General features: G+C 47.3%; 1 protein-coding gene across 2 annotated transcripts in view; it reads left to right on the plus strand.

Moving 5' to 3' along the window:
- The window catches only part of RAC1 (Rac family small GTPase 1), a 30,283-nt gene extending 17,591 nt beyond the window's left edge, over positions 1-12,692 (plus strand). Inside the window, exons 3-7 of one of the 2 annotated variants that reach the window (XM_003895705.2) lie at positions 601-718; positions 7,701-7,757; positions 9,180-9,242; positions 10,625-10,784; positions 11,075-12,692. In XM_003895705.2, the coding sequence (XP_003895754.1) occupies positions 601-718; positions 7,701-7,757; positions 9,180-9,242; positions 10,625-10,784; positions 11,075-11,205 (529 nt within the window). In that variant the 3' untranslated portion in view covers positions 11,206-12,692. The remainder of the gene's footprint in view (positions 1-600; positions 719-7,700; positions 7,758-9,179; positions 9,243-10,624; positions 10,785-11,074) is intronic. The other variant, XM_003895704.2, reaches the window with a different exon arrangement.
- The last annotated feature ends 1,934 nt before the right edge of the window (positions 12,693-14,626 follow it).

Below are 14,626 nucleotides of genomic sequence, written 5' to 3' on the forward strand. Positions count from 1 at the left end.
CTGACCTCGTGATCCGCCTGCCTCGGCCTCCCAAAGTGCTGGGATTACAGGCATGAGCCACTGTGCCCGGCCAACTTCACGTGAATTTAAACATTTGTGTCATCAGGTACACTCACTTTGAAAATGTTATTGGGAGGCTTGTTAAGTCAGGTGTCTTTTGTGTTACTGTTCTACACTCAGGCCTTCTGGAAACCCTGCAGAGGGTAGCTCTAGTGGCCAGCTCTCTTGTTGAAAATGAGTGACATAAGTACATGAAAAACCCAACAAGTAGGATTTGAAAGCGGGGCTAATTTTACACTTATTTCGTCCTGGGATAAAAGTCTTAAACTTTGTTTAAAGTGAAGTGTATGTATTTCTGACAGTGATTTGTTTCACTTAGTTTGTTGTTTGTTTCATTTTTCTTTCTCAAGTTTTGGGTTGGGTTTGTTTCCCGTGAGTTTTGCCCCTGCCTCCTTCCTCCTCGTGCCTGCAGGGACATTGCTGGTGTGGCATCCTCCAGGCCCGTCCCCACCCTTTTTCTTGGCACACCTTCTCTAGGATGGCCAGGACAGTGACTTAGGTTCCACATCTGTGACTAACCGTTTTCATTCCGTTCTACAGCTTTGACAATTACTCTGCCAATGTTATGGTAGATGGAAAACCGGTGAATCTGGGCTTATGGGATACAGCTGGACAAGAAGATTATGACAGATTACGCCCCCTATCCTATCCGCAAACAGTAAGGATTGCAGCTGATTTTTAATGTGTCTTTTTTAGAGTATATAATTCTCGAGCGTTTAATTAGTGCATGTTCCCTGTGGACTTATATTGCCATCATTTGGATATTGAGTAAATAGCAGACGGGGCGGAATTAGTTCCGTATAAACATCCCCCTAGATGGCAGGGGTTTTGTGTTTTGAGCGTTAACAGCTGTTCCATTGTTGGACATTTTACAGTCTTCCATTTAGCTTCAGAATAATCATATGAAAGGTACTTTTTGTTTTGTTTTGTTTTTGCAAATCAGTTTTTAACACCAATTGGTTTGAAGACAAGTTTGCTGTGTGACAGTTTTGTACCGCAGAATCAAATTAAGCAGTTAAGATTCAGGTTTCTTCAAACCAAGTTAGTAACTAATCTTACAGGTTTAATGCATTTTTTCCCACAAAATACATAATTTGTATGGCTATAGAACCTAAATCTATTCAATGTAGATTGAGGTTTTGGTTTTGTAAAATGTATCGACTGTGTCCAATCAGAAAAAAAAGTTTAGTTTTTTTTTTCTGTATCAGACAAAAGTGATTTATTTATCAAAGCTAATTAGAGCAGTAGCTGGTGAAAATGGGTACTTAGAAGACATTGTTGTGGTTAAAAGTTACTTTTCTTTAAGCAGTTGTTTTACTTGTGTATCATTTGCTGATCTTGTTACATGTTTGTTCTTCATTTTTAAAAGTGTCTTTGGAAGCAAAACTTAAATATGCTTGAGATTCCTTGGGTGGATATCCTGTGTGCATGGCCTATCCTAGCTCTGTGACCTCAGGCAGGCCTCTTCCTCTCTCTAGTCTTTGCCTGTTTCCTCGTAGGGTGAGATGAGTACATGTCACGCACCCATAGCAGTCCTGGGCACACAGCACACACTGCGGGCCAGCCGCTGTCAGAATTCTCCTGCTCCTGAGTGTGCGGGTGGGTCAGCCTAAGAGCGCTGCTCTCCACGTTGTGCCCAAACGAGTGGAAGTTGTGTGGGTGCTCGGCAAACCTGGATTGGCCGGAGGGATTGGGGTTTGGGGTTGAATTGAGGTGAGGAAGACTTCCTAGAGAAAGGCTGGCTTTGAGCCCTGATTGATGATGAGGCAGCCTGTGGTTTTAGGGGGTAATATGGATGAAATAACTTAGTAGTTATGTCTGCTGTATTAACAATCAGTCTATAATCCCCAGACAATTCAAATTCTTCTCAGTACCTTAGGAAACTATACCCAGTGGATGTTTACTGATTCAGATTGTAAATGGATTTAAAAACATACTGACTGGTAGAGTAGGAGTCTCCAGCCCACTGGACACATGTGGAAGGGTGTGGTGTCATTCTGAGAAATGAGAGCCACCCTGCTGTGACTCAGGGGGTACCGGGCAGGGCGCGGCCTTTCTCTAAGGGACGCCTCACAGTAAGTCAAGGGTGACTTGGCAGGAGTCCCACTTTGTGTTCTGAGGAACAACAGATGAGGAAGGAGAACTCTCCTCAGCTTGAACAAAGCTGTAGAGTGTGAGGCCTGGTATCAAAGCAGGTGTCCTCATAGGGCTAGCACTTAAACTTCATGTCTCCTCTGTGTGAGACCATGGACTGCTTTCCTAGAAAATATTTGAAGAGCAAGAAGGGAGTGAGACATGGTTCTTGCCCTCAGGCAGTTCACGGAAAAGTCCCATAAATCATGTAATACACCCTGTACCAGCAAGGGGGTGAGCGGGGCGCTTAAGGAGCAAGAGGAACGAGCACCCACCCAGCAGTGGAAGGCTTCCTGCCCAGACTCCTTCAGAGATAAGGAAATTATCTTGACAACTCAGGGCAGGCCACAAATGCTCAGACACCAGTGTCTGCAAGGCCTCATCCCTTTGGGCCACACGGTGCTAAGAAGAACGGGATCTGGGAGCAACACGCTGGCACCTGGGTCTCTTGTGGATACAGGTGAAACCTCTAAATTTTGTACTAAATGGAATGTGGTCCCTGATTGCTGGCTCTGTGATCTGCAGACCTGTTTATGTAGCTCATCCAAGACTGCTTAGACACACTCCTGAAGGACCAGTTGGAAGATTTCTTACCTAGGGCGTCCTAAAAGAGATGTTACATTTCCTGTGGTCATTTCACGTTGGCATCCTTCTCTGTTGGGTAGCTCTGTCTGGCTAAGTCTGTTCAGACTATTCGTTTCTTCGTTCTCCAAAAGATGGTGAGGAGGTAGTCGCCATTCTCAGTTGAAATTGCCCTCAGGTTTTTATTTTCTCGAATTAAGTAATCGTTAAATTATTTTCTCTTGAAAGTCTTTCCTAAGTTCTGCATACTCATCTTCAGTTGGCATGCACAGAATCAAGTCTTGTCAGAGTGATGCTCAGGTTCAGCATCTTCCCTTGTGTAGATCCCCTGTATTTATTTGCCTGCTTGCACCAGGATTGCTGGTGTGAGCGGGAGCCTAAGTAACCTGTCAGTGTCACAACGAGTCCTGAGCCCTGTGTGTGTCCTGAGACTCAGGCTGTGCGGCGGGTTCGCTGAGATGCTGAGCCTCCATGTTGGGGTCAGCCAGGACCCCAGTGCGTCATGCCAATTGTTTCATTTTCTTCTTTTTTTTTTTTTTTTTAGACGGAGTCTCACTGTGTCTCCCAGGCTGGAGTGCAGTGGCGCGATCTCGGCTCACTGCAAGCTCCGCCCCCCGGGTTCACGCCATTCTCCCGCCTCAGCCTCCCAAGTAGCTGGGACTACAGGCGCCCGCTACCGCGCCCGGCTAATTTTTTTTGTATTTTTAGTAGAGACGGGGTTTCACCATGTTAGCCAGGATAGTCTCGATCTCCTGACCTTGTGATCCACCCGCCTCGGCCTCCCAAAGTGCTGGGATTACAGGCTTGAGCCACCGCGCCCGGCCTCATTTTCTTGCTATGCTAAAAGTTTGTCTTTTTGAGACGGAGTTTCGCTCTTGTTGCCCAGGCTGGAGTGCAGTGGTGTGATCTTGGCTCACTGCAACCTCCGCTTCCCAGGTTCAGGCGACTTTCCCACCCTAGTCTCCCACATAGCTGAGACTACAGGCATGCACTACCATGCCTGGCTAATTTTGTTTTTTATTTTTATTTATTTATTTTTTTTGAGATGGAGTCTCGCTCTCTCGCCCAGGCTGGAGTGCAGTGCTGCGATCTTGGCTCACTGCAAGCTCCACCTCCCGGGTTCGCGCCAGTCTCCTGTGTCAGCCAGCCTTCCGAGTAGCTGGGACTACAGGCGCCCACCACCACGCCTGGCTAATTTTTTATATTTTTGTAGAGACTGGGTTTCACTGTATTAGCCAGGACGGTCTTGATCTCCTGACCTCATGATCTGCCCGCCTCGGCCTCCCAAAGTGCTGGGATTACAGGTGTGAGCCACTGAGCCTGGCCAGTGCTAAAGGTTTTAAAGTGGTGGGCTAGACTCCTGTGATGGTAGATAAAAAGAAAAACTGTGGTGTTTGGCTTGGCAGTTTTGAGTTTCAAAAGGCCTCAGCTTTTGTGAGGTTGGCTGTTACAAGTGCAGCCAGAGAGCACCGGGCACACACCTATAGTTAAACAGAACTGGGTTTGTTACTCTTCGCTGTGAAGGAGACACGCACCTGGGTGCTGTGGGAATTCGGCCCTCACTCATACTGGCTGGGAGCAGGGGATATTTGGTGATTTTTGTGGTTTGTATGATGATCTTGGATTTGTCACTACTTAGAAATGATTATGAGTTTTTTTTTTAAAGTTTACTTACTTTTGGTCCTATTTCAGCACGGTCACACAGGTGACTTTGTCTGATGTCGGTGTTCTGCGAGATTATTCTATTCAATAGTGGCAACCTCCACCATGGCGAAGCTGCGAGCGCCAGGCTGGTTCTCAGATGTGAGGGACTGCCTGACCCTTTTATAGGATTACAGGCGTGAGCCACTGTGCCTGGCCAGAATGTCTGTTTTGTTGTTGTTGTTGTTTTGTTTTTTGAGACAGAGTCTTGTTCTGCCACCCAGACTGGAGTGCAGTGGCACAATCTCAGCTCACTGCAAGCTCCGCCTCCCGGGTTCATGCCATTCTCCTGCCTCAGCCTCACGAGCAGCTGGGACTACAGGCGCCCGCCACCACGCCCGGCTAGTTTTTTGTATTTTTAGTAGAGACACGGGGTTTCTAACTGGGATGGTCTCGATCTCCTGACCCTCGTGATCTGCTCGCCTTGGCCTCCCAAAGTGCTGGAATTACAGGCGTGAGCCACTGCACCTGACCAGAATGCCTGTGTTTTTTAAAACTCCAAACCTGAAAGTAAAATCCAGGTGTATATCATTTGGAAGAAAATAAAATGAAGTAGAAACAACGCTGCTTTTTTGTAGTGAGATCTCAGCTGTCCAGATGCCCGCCCTTGTCTTACTCCATGGAAAGTGGACCCATCTCTTGTGGTTAATTCCACCAGTGGGCAGGAGGCAGCGGGAGGAGCAGCCCTGGCTGCACCTCTCACCGCCGAGGAGGAAGTGGTGTGTGATGCAGGAGTGACAAAGGCATTGAAGACACCATGTGTGTAACAGGCATGCGCGAGTCTGGGTGAGTCAGAAAGGGGAAAGCAGTGCTTAGGTTGACTGGAAACATGGGCCGGTGACTGGAGACAGCCTGAGGCTCCAGAACACACAAGTGACCTGTGAGGAAGGAAGTTGAGAGACTGGAGAGACACTGGTGGTGCCCTCTGAGGTTCTCTGAGTGTTATGAGGACAGGGAAGAAATAGAGCCTCCCAGCCAGGGTCAGCCAGCACAGCCTCTGTGTGTGAGGCGTCAGGACAGCGACGGCCGGGAGGAGTGGATGCTAGGAAGTGAGTACCAGAAGCACTAGACAGGGTTTCGGGAAGCTATATTTAGCTGGGGACGAAGAAGGAACAAGGAAGGAACAGGCAGATGGCATTGCACAAACGCAGGGTGGAAAGTGGAACTGCTTGCTCCTGTTGTGCATGTCTCTTCTCCATCAAAAAAGAGGCTCTTAAAAATCGAAAGGGTGCCACAGATACGATCAGAGGCTCTTTTGAAGCTGCATTTTTGTAACTGGTTCTCGATGATCCTCTCCCACGGTAAAGATTTGGTACCATATCAAGTCCTTGGGAGGACAGATCTTCAAAAATAGCCCATAGATGAAACCCAGATAGCTGTGGAAACTAATATGCTCTTTGAATGGTAAATCCAGAAAAGCTTGAGTGGCCTGGTGCGATGGCTCACGCCTGTAATCCCAGCACTTTGGGAGGCTGAGGTGGGCGGATCACGAGGTCAGGAGATCGAGACCATCGTGGCTAACACAGTGAAGCCCCGACTCTACTAAAAATACAGAAAAACCAGCTGGGCGTGGTGGCTCATGCCTGTTAATCCCAGCACTTTGGGAGGCCGAGGTGGGCGGATCACAAGGTCAGGAGATCGAGACCATCCTGGCTAACATGGTGAAACCCGTCTCTACTAAAAATACAAAAATTAGCCAGGTGCGGTGGCGGGCGCCTGTAGTCCCAGCTACCAGGGAGGCTGAGGCAGGATAATGGTGTGAACCTGGGAGGCGGAGCTTGCAGTGAGCCGAGATTGTGCCACTGCACTCCAGCCTGGGTGACACAGTGAGACTCCGTCTCAAAAAGTCTCAAAAAAAAGAAAAGCATGAGTGAGATGAAATTAAAAGTTTTCTCATTTGCCCCCCGCCTTTTTTTTTTGAGACAGAGTCTCACTCTGTCACCCAGACTGGAGTGCAGTGGCGCAACCTCTGCCTCCTGAGTAGCTGGGATTACAGGTGTCCACCACCACCCCCGGCTAATTTTGTATTTTTAGTAGACACGGGGTTTCACCATCTTGACCAGGCTGGTCTTGAACTCCTGACCTCGTGATCCACCTGCCTTGGCCTCCCAAAGTGTTGGGATTACAGGCGTGAGCCCTTTTCTTAAAATAGTTTCAGGGTTCTATGTTGGAAGAGCGAGTTTGTCAGTTTTTATTGGAATAAAGAAATGAATTGACAGCATTGTGATAAACACTGGAAGTGTTCACTTCTCAAATTTGTCCATGGCTGGACGTGGTGGCTCACGCCTATAATCCCAGCACTTTGGGAAGCCAAGGTGGGTAGGAGTTCGAGACTAGCCTGGCCAACATGGTGAAACCTAGTCTCTACTGAAAATACAAAAAATTAGCTGGGCATGGTGGTGGGCACCTGTAGTTCCAACTACTTGGGAGACCGAGGCAGGAGAATCGCTTGAATCCAGGAGGCAGAGATTACAGTGAGCTGAGATCGTGCCACTGCACTCCAGCCTGGGCAACAGAGCAAGACTCCATCTCAAAAAAAAAAAAACAAAAAGCTTGTGCTTAAGGGGTGGCTTCCCCCAGACCTGCAAAGCGGCCCAGAATTGGGGGCCTTGGTGTCAGCAACAGTGTTGATTTTGATAATGGAAGTCTGTACATTCAAACCAGGCTCCCAGAACTAGGTGGAAGATAGGAACATTTCTGCATAGGAGACCTGGAATGTTCTGGTAGCATTAAAACTGTCAGCCCTGAGGCCTGGCTATGTTCTGGGAGAGCCCTTTGTCTGGTAGGCATCATTTACCGATGGGTACCTTTCTTGTGTGCTGTGGCTTCAGCTAGGCTGTGTCTGAGAACTCAGATGGAGCACTGGAAAGTGCCGGTGGCTCCCGCCTGCCTTCGCGGTAAGGGACGGTGCAGAACATCTCCGGCTGTGCGGGCTGTTGTAGGTTCTGGTGGGTGCTGCCATGGGAGGAGGAGCACGTTGTTGCCCCCATCAGGATCTGCCTGACCTCTGTTCACCATTGTTGAACTTCTTACGCCCGCTTTTGACCAGGTAGTGTGGAGTGTTTCAGTGGCATTTGTCATCGAAGATGTTAGATTATTATATGCTTTTGGATCCCTCTGGAGGGTTAAGACAAAATTCTAATGAAGAATCGATAAGAGGTTATGTTGATTTTTATTTTCCTCAGTCTGTACTAAACTCAAACCAAGTTCTCATGCATTACTAGGTTGGAGAAACGTACGGTAAGGATATAACCTCCCGGGGCAAAGACAAGCCGATTGCCGTATGTAAAACTTTCAGTCCACTTCAGTTTCAAGCTTTCTCTGTTCTCTCATTTCACTTCGTTTTCTTAGGATTTTTTTTTATTAAGCCTCAAGCTCCTTGAGTGTTTTATATTTAATTCACTCAAGGTTGGGGTTTTGCTTGATGAAATAAACTTGATTAGAGTGTGATAGTTTACCCACCGGCTTGAATTAAAGCAGTTTGTGAACTGCCATCTTCCCCTCCCGAGTGAAAGGAGCGGGGAGAGTGAGAGGGCCCCTCTCCTGGCTGGTTGGAGATGCAGATACGGAGACTCCTCTTGGAAGCCCACCTAGCTGTGAGCCGAGCCGGAGCAGGACTAACCTTGTTGCCGGGGCCTTCTTTCTCCGCTTCGGTGTCCCGTGTGGTGGGGCTGTCTGGGCGCGGCTGTGCGGTGCTGCTGAGCTAACCCCACCATGCTTGAGATGGTGTGCTGGGTGCCGCGGTGATTCTTGGACGAGCTTGTGCATGCGCCAGCATTCTTCAAATGTCAGTTATAAAAAGCTGTTGTGTGGGATGTTTCTTTCCCTTTCAGGTACAAGGTATCAGCTGGAGGGTTGAAAGTGTAGCTTGGGAATTGTGTGCATTTCATAAAGTAGCATAATTGCCTTTTTCTCGGAGAATATTTTAGAAATGTAGCATTTTAGAAGTTCTTGGGCATTTTTAAATACAGGTAAATATTTGAATTTGGTTTGACACAAAATACAGAATGGAGGAAGCATGCAGATGTCTGGCGTGTTCCCCGAAGCACCCTCCACTGTGTCCTCCGCACCCACCCTTCACGCCTCTGCTTCAGCCACAGCTGCCCTGGGAGCGAGTTCTCCTGAGGCCCTGGCTGTGCTGACTCGAGGGCAGCATGAGGGTGGTCGTCAGCTGTGAAGGTGCCACTTACACACTAAGTCCTCCTTCCTTGCGGAGGGAAGGGCTCAAGTAGCAAATATTGGAGCCCCCACTTGGTGCTGGGAGCTGTGACAGGCAGCTCCTGAAGAAGCAGTTTAATTGGAACCAGTGACCATCTAAAAATGTTTGTACTCTAAACCAGATTTTACAGAAATACTGGAATCATACCTTCATACTTGATTTTTTTCTGTTTAGATAGATAGGCGGAAAGGAAGCCTCCTGGGGGGTCTGGTCTGATCCTCCTGATCCTTGAAGAGCTTCCGGCATCATTCTGCCTTCACGCTCCCCATTTTCATAAGTAACTGGTGGCTTGACATGCTGGGTTTGGTTTGGGAGCCCTCTGACAAACTGAAAGGGTGGATCAGGAAGCGTCTGACCAAGCCACTGGTACCTAGTAGACACGCTCTGCGTCCGACAAGTCCTTCCCAGCAACATCCAGAAAGCAAAGTGCAGGCTTTGTTCCAAGGTCGTTGTCTAAATGTTTCCCTGTGTTTCCTTTTTGTAGGATGTGTTCTTAATTTGCTTTTCCCTTGTGAGTCCTGCATCATTTGAAAATGTCCGTGCAAAGGTAGGTGGGGATTTAAAGTATGTGAGTTATAGAATGACACTCTCAGAAATAAATACTTTATAAAGTATAATAATAATAAATAAATTTAAAAAAAAAAGAAATACTTAGCCTAGGAATTTTCAGTTATTTAAATTGGTTTTAGTAATTTGCTACTTAAGTACATGATTGGGTTTTTTATTCTTTTGAGACAGGGGTCTCACCCTGTTGTCCAGGCTGGAGTGTGGTGGTGACATCAGAGCTCACTGTAGCCTTGAGCTCCTGGGCTCAAACAGTTCTCCTGCAGTTCTCCTGCCTCCGTTCCCGTGTTGCTGGGACTGTAAATGTGCGCCGCTGTGCCTGGCTAATCTTTAAAAATTTTTTGTAGCGCTGGTTTTGTACACCCTGGCTGGTCTCAAACTCCTGGGCTGAAGTGATCCTTCCACTTCAGCCTCCCAAAGTGCTGGGATTATGGGTGTGAGCCACTGCGCCTGAGCCATCAGCAGTTTATTTTTATTTATTTATTTTTGAGATGGAGTCTTCACTGTCACCCAGGCTGGAGTGCAGTGGCACAATCTTGGCTCACCGCAACCTCCACCTCCCGGTTCAAGCGATTCTCCTGTCTCAGCCTCCTGAGTAGCTGGGATTACAGGCGCCCGCCACCACACCTGGCTAATTTTTGTACTTTTAGTAGAGACGGGGTTTCACCATGTTTGCCAGACTGGTCTCAAACCGCTGGCCTCAAGTGACCCACCCACCTCAAACTCTCAAAATGCTGGGATTTCAGATGTGAGCCACTGTGCCTGGCCTAATATGTGGATTTTTAAAGCTTCAGGTTCTGGTTCAGAAGTTTCCTGGACCTCATTAAAATAATGAGGCACTCAGAATTGGTCTAATAAAACTAACCACCATTTCTTTCTACTCCAGTCTCTTTCACAAACTTCTTAGTGAAAATGACGAGACAGGCCCTTCAGTAGGGACATTTTCAGTGGGGATAATGGCGGCAGACCTGAGACCTTGGGCCAGGTAGTTTATTCTCGTTTCTGAACAGATGATGAATTTTCTCAGATGACCCTAAGAACTTGTTTTACCAAAAACAAAGTGGTTTATTTGCTTTGGGAGGAACTCTCTTCCCTTCCGCCTCTTCCCCTGCGGTTGTAGAGCCCATTCTCTCTGGTCGTGGTTCTGTCCGGCCATGATCCGGAGTCCTAGCTTGCTCATGGAACACCTGAGATGTTTCTTATGGCTCAAGGCTCAGATTGAAGGTGGGAACCACATGAAGGCTCGGTGGGGAGGCTGTGCCTGAGGTTAGGTGTCTGGCACAAGTGCCACCGGCTGGGTGTGATTTAGGTGAAGGGCGTCTGTAAAGGAGCACATCACAACCTCTGTTCCTTCTTCACATCTAGTGGTATCCTGAGGTGCGGCACCACTGTCCCAACACTCCCATCATCCTAGTGGGAACTAAACTTGATCTTAGGGATGATAAAGACACGATCGAGAAACTGAAGGAGAAGAAGCTGACTCCCATCACCTATCCACAGGGTCTAGCCATGGCTAAGGAGATTGGTATGGAATCCTGCGTTTTTCCTCTGCCTTGTACCTCTTTTATTGTAGTGACAGAGACTGGAGTCCAGTCTGGGAAAGGAGGGTGTGTGTCTCCCACTCAGGGCCTGGTTGTACTCTTGGGGAACCAGCTGGCATCGCCTTCTGGGTCTTAATGTCAGCGTTGGAAGGTGGAAGCAGGGCTGGGAGCCGGCAGAAGGTGCCCAGGCCCCCGGAGCTGCCTCCCGCCGGTGTTGTGATCAGAAGAGAGTGGGCTCAAGTGTACACTCCTGTGTGGTCGTGTTTTCCTGTAGGTGCTGTGAAATACCTGGAGTGCTCGGCGCTCACACAGCGAGGCCTCAAGACAGTGTTTGACGAAGCGATCCGAGCAGTCCTCTGCCCACCTCCGGTGAAGAAGAGGAAGAGAAAATGCCTGCTGTTGTAAACGTCTGAGCCCCTCGTTCTTGGTCCTGTCCCTTGGAACCTTTGTACGCTTTGCTCAAAAAAAAAAAACGGTGGAGCCTTCGCACTCAATGCCAACTTTTTGTTACAGATTAATTTTTCCATAAAACCATTTTGAACCAATCAGTAATTTGAAGGTTTTTGTTTGTTCTAAATGTAAGAGTTCAGACTCACATTCTATTAAAATTTAGCCCTAAAATGACAAACCTTCTTAAAGCCTTATTTTTCAAAAGCCCACCCTATTCTTGCTCAGATTAAGAGTTGCCAAAATACCTTCTGAACTACACTGCATTGTTGTGCTAAGAACACCAAGCACTAAACTGTGTAAGGACCTTCGTCTTTGAGAAGACTATAGCCTCTGCAGTTAGGAGATGCAGACACTTGCTCAGTAGTTCTCAGATGTGTAAAGCAGAACAGCCTCCCGAATGGTGCGTTGCCATTGAACTCACCAGTGATTTAGCGGCCCATGTTCACGACATAACATTGTACTGTAATGGAGTGAGTGTAACAGCTCAGCTCTTTGGATCAGTCTTTTTGATTTCATAGTGAGTTTTCTGACCAGCTCTTGCGGAGATTTTGAACAGAACTCGTGTTTCCTCTAATGAAGAATTCTGTTTAGCTGTGGGTGTGCCGGGTGGGGTGTGTGTGATCAAAGGACAAAGACAGTATTTTGACAACATACGAAGTGGAGATTTACACTACATTGTACAAGGAACAAAAGTGTCACGGGTAAAAGCTCTAAAAGGTTAATTTCTGTCAAATGCAGTAGATGATGAAAGAAAGGTTGGTATTATCAGGAAATGTGTTCTTAAGCTTTTCCTTTCTCTTACACCTGCCATCCCTCCCCAAATTGGGCATTTAATTCATCTTTAAACTGGTCGTTCCCTTAGTCGCTAACTTAGTAAGTGCTTTTCTTATAGGACCCCTTCTTACTGAGCAATATGCCTCCTTGTATTATAAAATCTTTCTGATAATGCATTAGAAGGTTTTTTTGTAGATGAGTAAAAGTGCTTTCCATGTTACTTTATTCAAAGCTAATAAGTGCTTTCCTTAGTTTTCTAGTAACTAGGTGTAAAAATCATGTGTTGCAGCTTTATAGTTTTTAAAATATTTTAGATAATTCTTAAACTATGAACCTTCTTAACATCACTGTCTTGCCAGATTACTGACACTGTCACTTGACCAATACTGACCCTCTTTACCTCGCCCACGCAGACACACGCCTCCTGTAGTCGCTTTGCCTAATGATGTTCCTTTGGGTCTGTGAGGTTCTGTAAACTGTGCTAGTGCTGACAATGTTCTGTACAACTTAACTCACCGGCAAGAATACAACGCGGAACCTTTCAGCCACGACAACAGGATTTTTTAAATTGACAGTTGCAGAATTGTGGAGTGTTTTTACATTGATCTTTTGCTAATGCAGTTAGCATTATGTTTTGCATGTATGACTTAATAAATCCTTGAATCATACAACTGGTAATACTGGTGTTTTTGAGACTTGATGAACAAGTTCCTGGTGTGCGTTTGTTTGCCTCGCTTTAAAGTCCCGGGTTGTTGGAGACAGTCATTTTCAATGCATGTCTCCACACAGGAGGGACAGAGGGAGTGCCACCTCCAGGGGAGAACTGGGTGAGCCCAAACAATACGGCAGGAGTGGAGGTGACGTTCACGTTTGGACCTGTCGAACAGCGGCAAAGCTCTGGTGGAGAAACGCGCGTCGGGGGCTGTGCACATCCTGGCCCAGAGCTTGGGGCTGAAGATGGAGACGTTGGGACCCTAGACTGGCCCTGGAAGAGTAGAGGTTGGTGAACCCCACACACCCTTAAGGTCCTTTCCAGAGGCTGGCTGGGTGGCTTACGCCTGTAAGCCCAGCGCTTTGGGAGGTTGAGGCAGGAGGAGTGCTTGAGCCCAGGAATTCTAGACCAGCCTGGACGAGAGAGAGAGCTCTCCACCAAAAAAAAAAAAAAAAAAAAACACACAAGAGCCTGAACTTGTACTATATAAAGGTTCATGTTAGAATTCGTTTTCTTAAAATTCCTTTTTATGGCTTTGAAGATTTTTTGTTTGTTTTGTTTTGTGTTTTTGAGATGGAGCTTCGCTGTTGTTGCCCAGGCTAGAGTGCAATGGTGCGATCTCGGCTCACTGCAACTTCTGCCTCTCAGGTTCAAGCGATTCTCCTGCCTCAGCCTCCTGAGTAGCTGGGATTACAGGCATGTGCCACCACACCCAGCTAATTTTTTGTATTTTTTTTAGAAGAGACGGGGTTTCACCGTGGCCAGGCTTGTCCACTTCGGCCTCCCAGAGTGCTGGGATTACAGGCCTGAGGCACCACCCCCAGCCGAGTTTTTTTTTTTTTTTTAAACAGATTAAATAATGCAGTTTTTGTTTTTTGAGACAGGGTCCAGCTCTGTCTCACAGACTGGAGTGCAGTGGCGTGATCTTGGCCTGCTGCAACCTATGCCTCCTGCACTCAAGCCATCCTCCCACTTCAGCCTCTGGAGTAGCCGGGACCACCGGGCGCGCCACCACACCCAGCTAATTTTTTTGTATTTTTTGTAGGGTTTTGCCATGTTGGCCAGGCTGGTCTTGAACTCCTGAACTCAAGCAATCCGCCAGCCTGGACCTCCCAAAGTGGTGGGACTCCAGGTGTGAGCCACCATACCTGGCAATAATGCAGTTTTAAAAAGTTTTAGTGGTTTTTAAAGAAAAACAGTCTTCCCCCTTCGTACCCTCTCCAAAAGGAATACTTGGTTTGCTTACCTGATTTTTGGTATTTTACCTGCCCGTGTCTAAATTAGGCTTTTTGTGCCAGTGAAACTTCTGAGTTCAACCATTCTCATCGACATTCCCACCATGGAAGATGTGAGGCTTGCTTTCCCGGTTGTAACCCTCTCCACCCAAAACCTTCCTCATCCCCTCAATATGGTTTTGGTGGACTCAGTTTAGTGCCTGCACAGTCACTACTACATAAAATACTCACCGGCCATGCCATGTAGCAACAAAACTGCGTTTCCTGCACAACTTCTGGTTTTCTTTGGGATAATTAGTACTTTGCTTACTTTCCTATGTACTGAATTCAATTGTGAACTACTTTTTTTTTTTTTTTTTGAGGCAGGGTCTTGCTCTGTCACCCAGGTTGGAGTGCAGTGGTGCCATCACAGCTCCTGGGCTCAAGTGATCCTCCTGCCCTAGCCTCCTGAGTAGCTGGGACCACAGGTGTGTGCAACCATGCCCAGCTAATTTTTAAAATTTTTAGTAGATTGGGGTTTCCCTATGTTACCTAGGCTGGTCCTGAACTCCTGGCCTGAAGCCACCATTCCACCTCAGCCTCCCAAAGTGCTGGGATTACAGGTATGAGCCACTGTGCCCGGCCTCAGCTGTGAACTTTTCATCTGTTGCCTAAA

This window comes from Papio anubis, chromosome 4 (genome assembly GCF_008728515.1).
Source record: "Papio anubis isolate 15944 chromosome 4, Panubis1.0, whole genome shotgun sequence".
Taxonomy (NCBI): domain Eukaryota; kingdom Metazoa; phylum Chordata; class Mammalia; order Primates; family Cercopithecidae; genus Papio; species Papio anubis.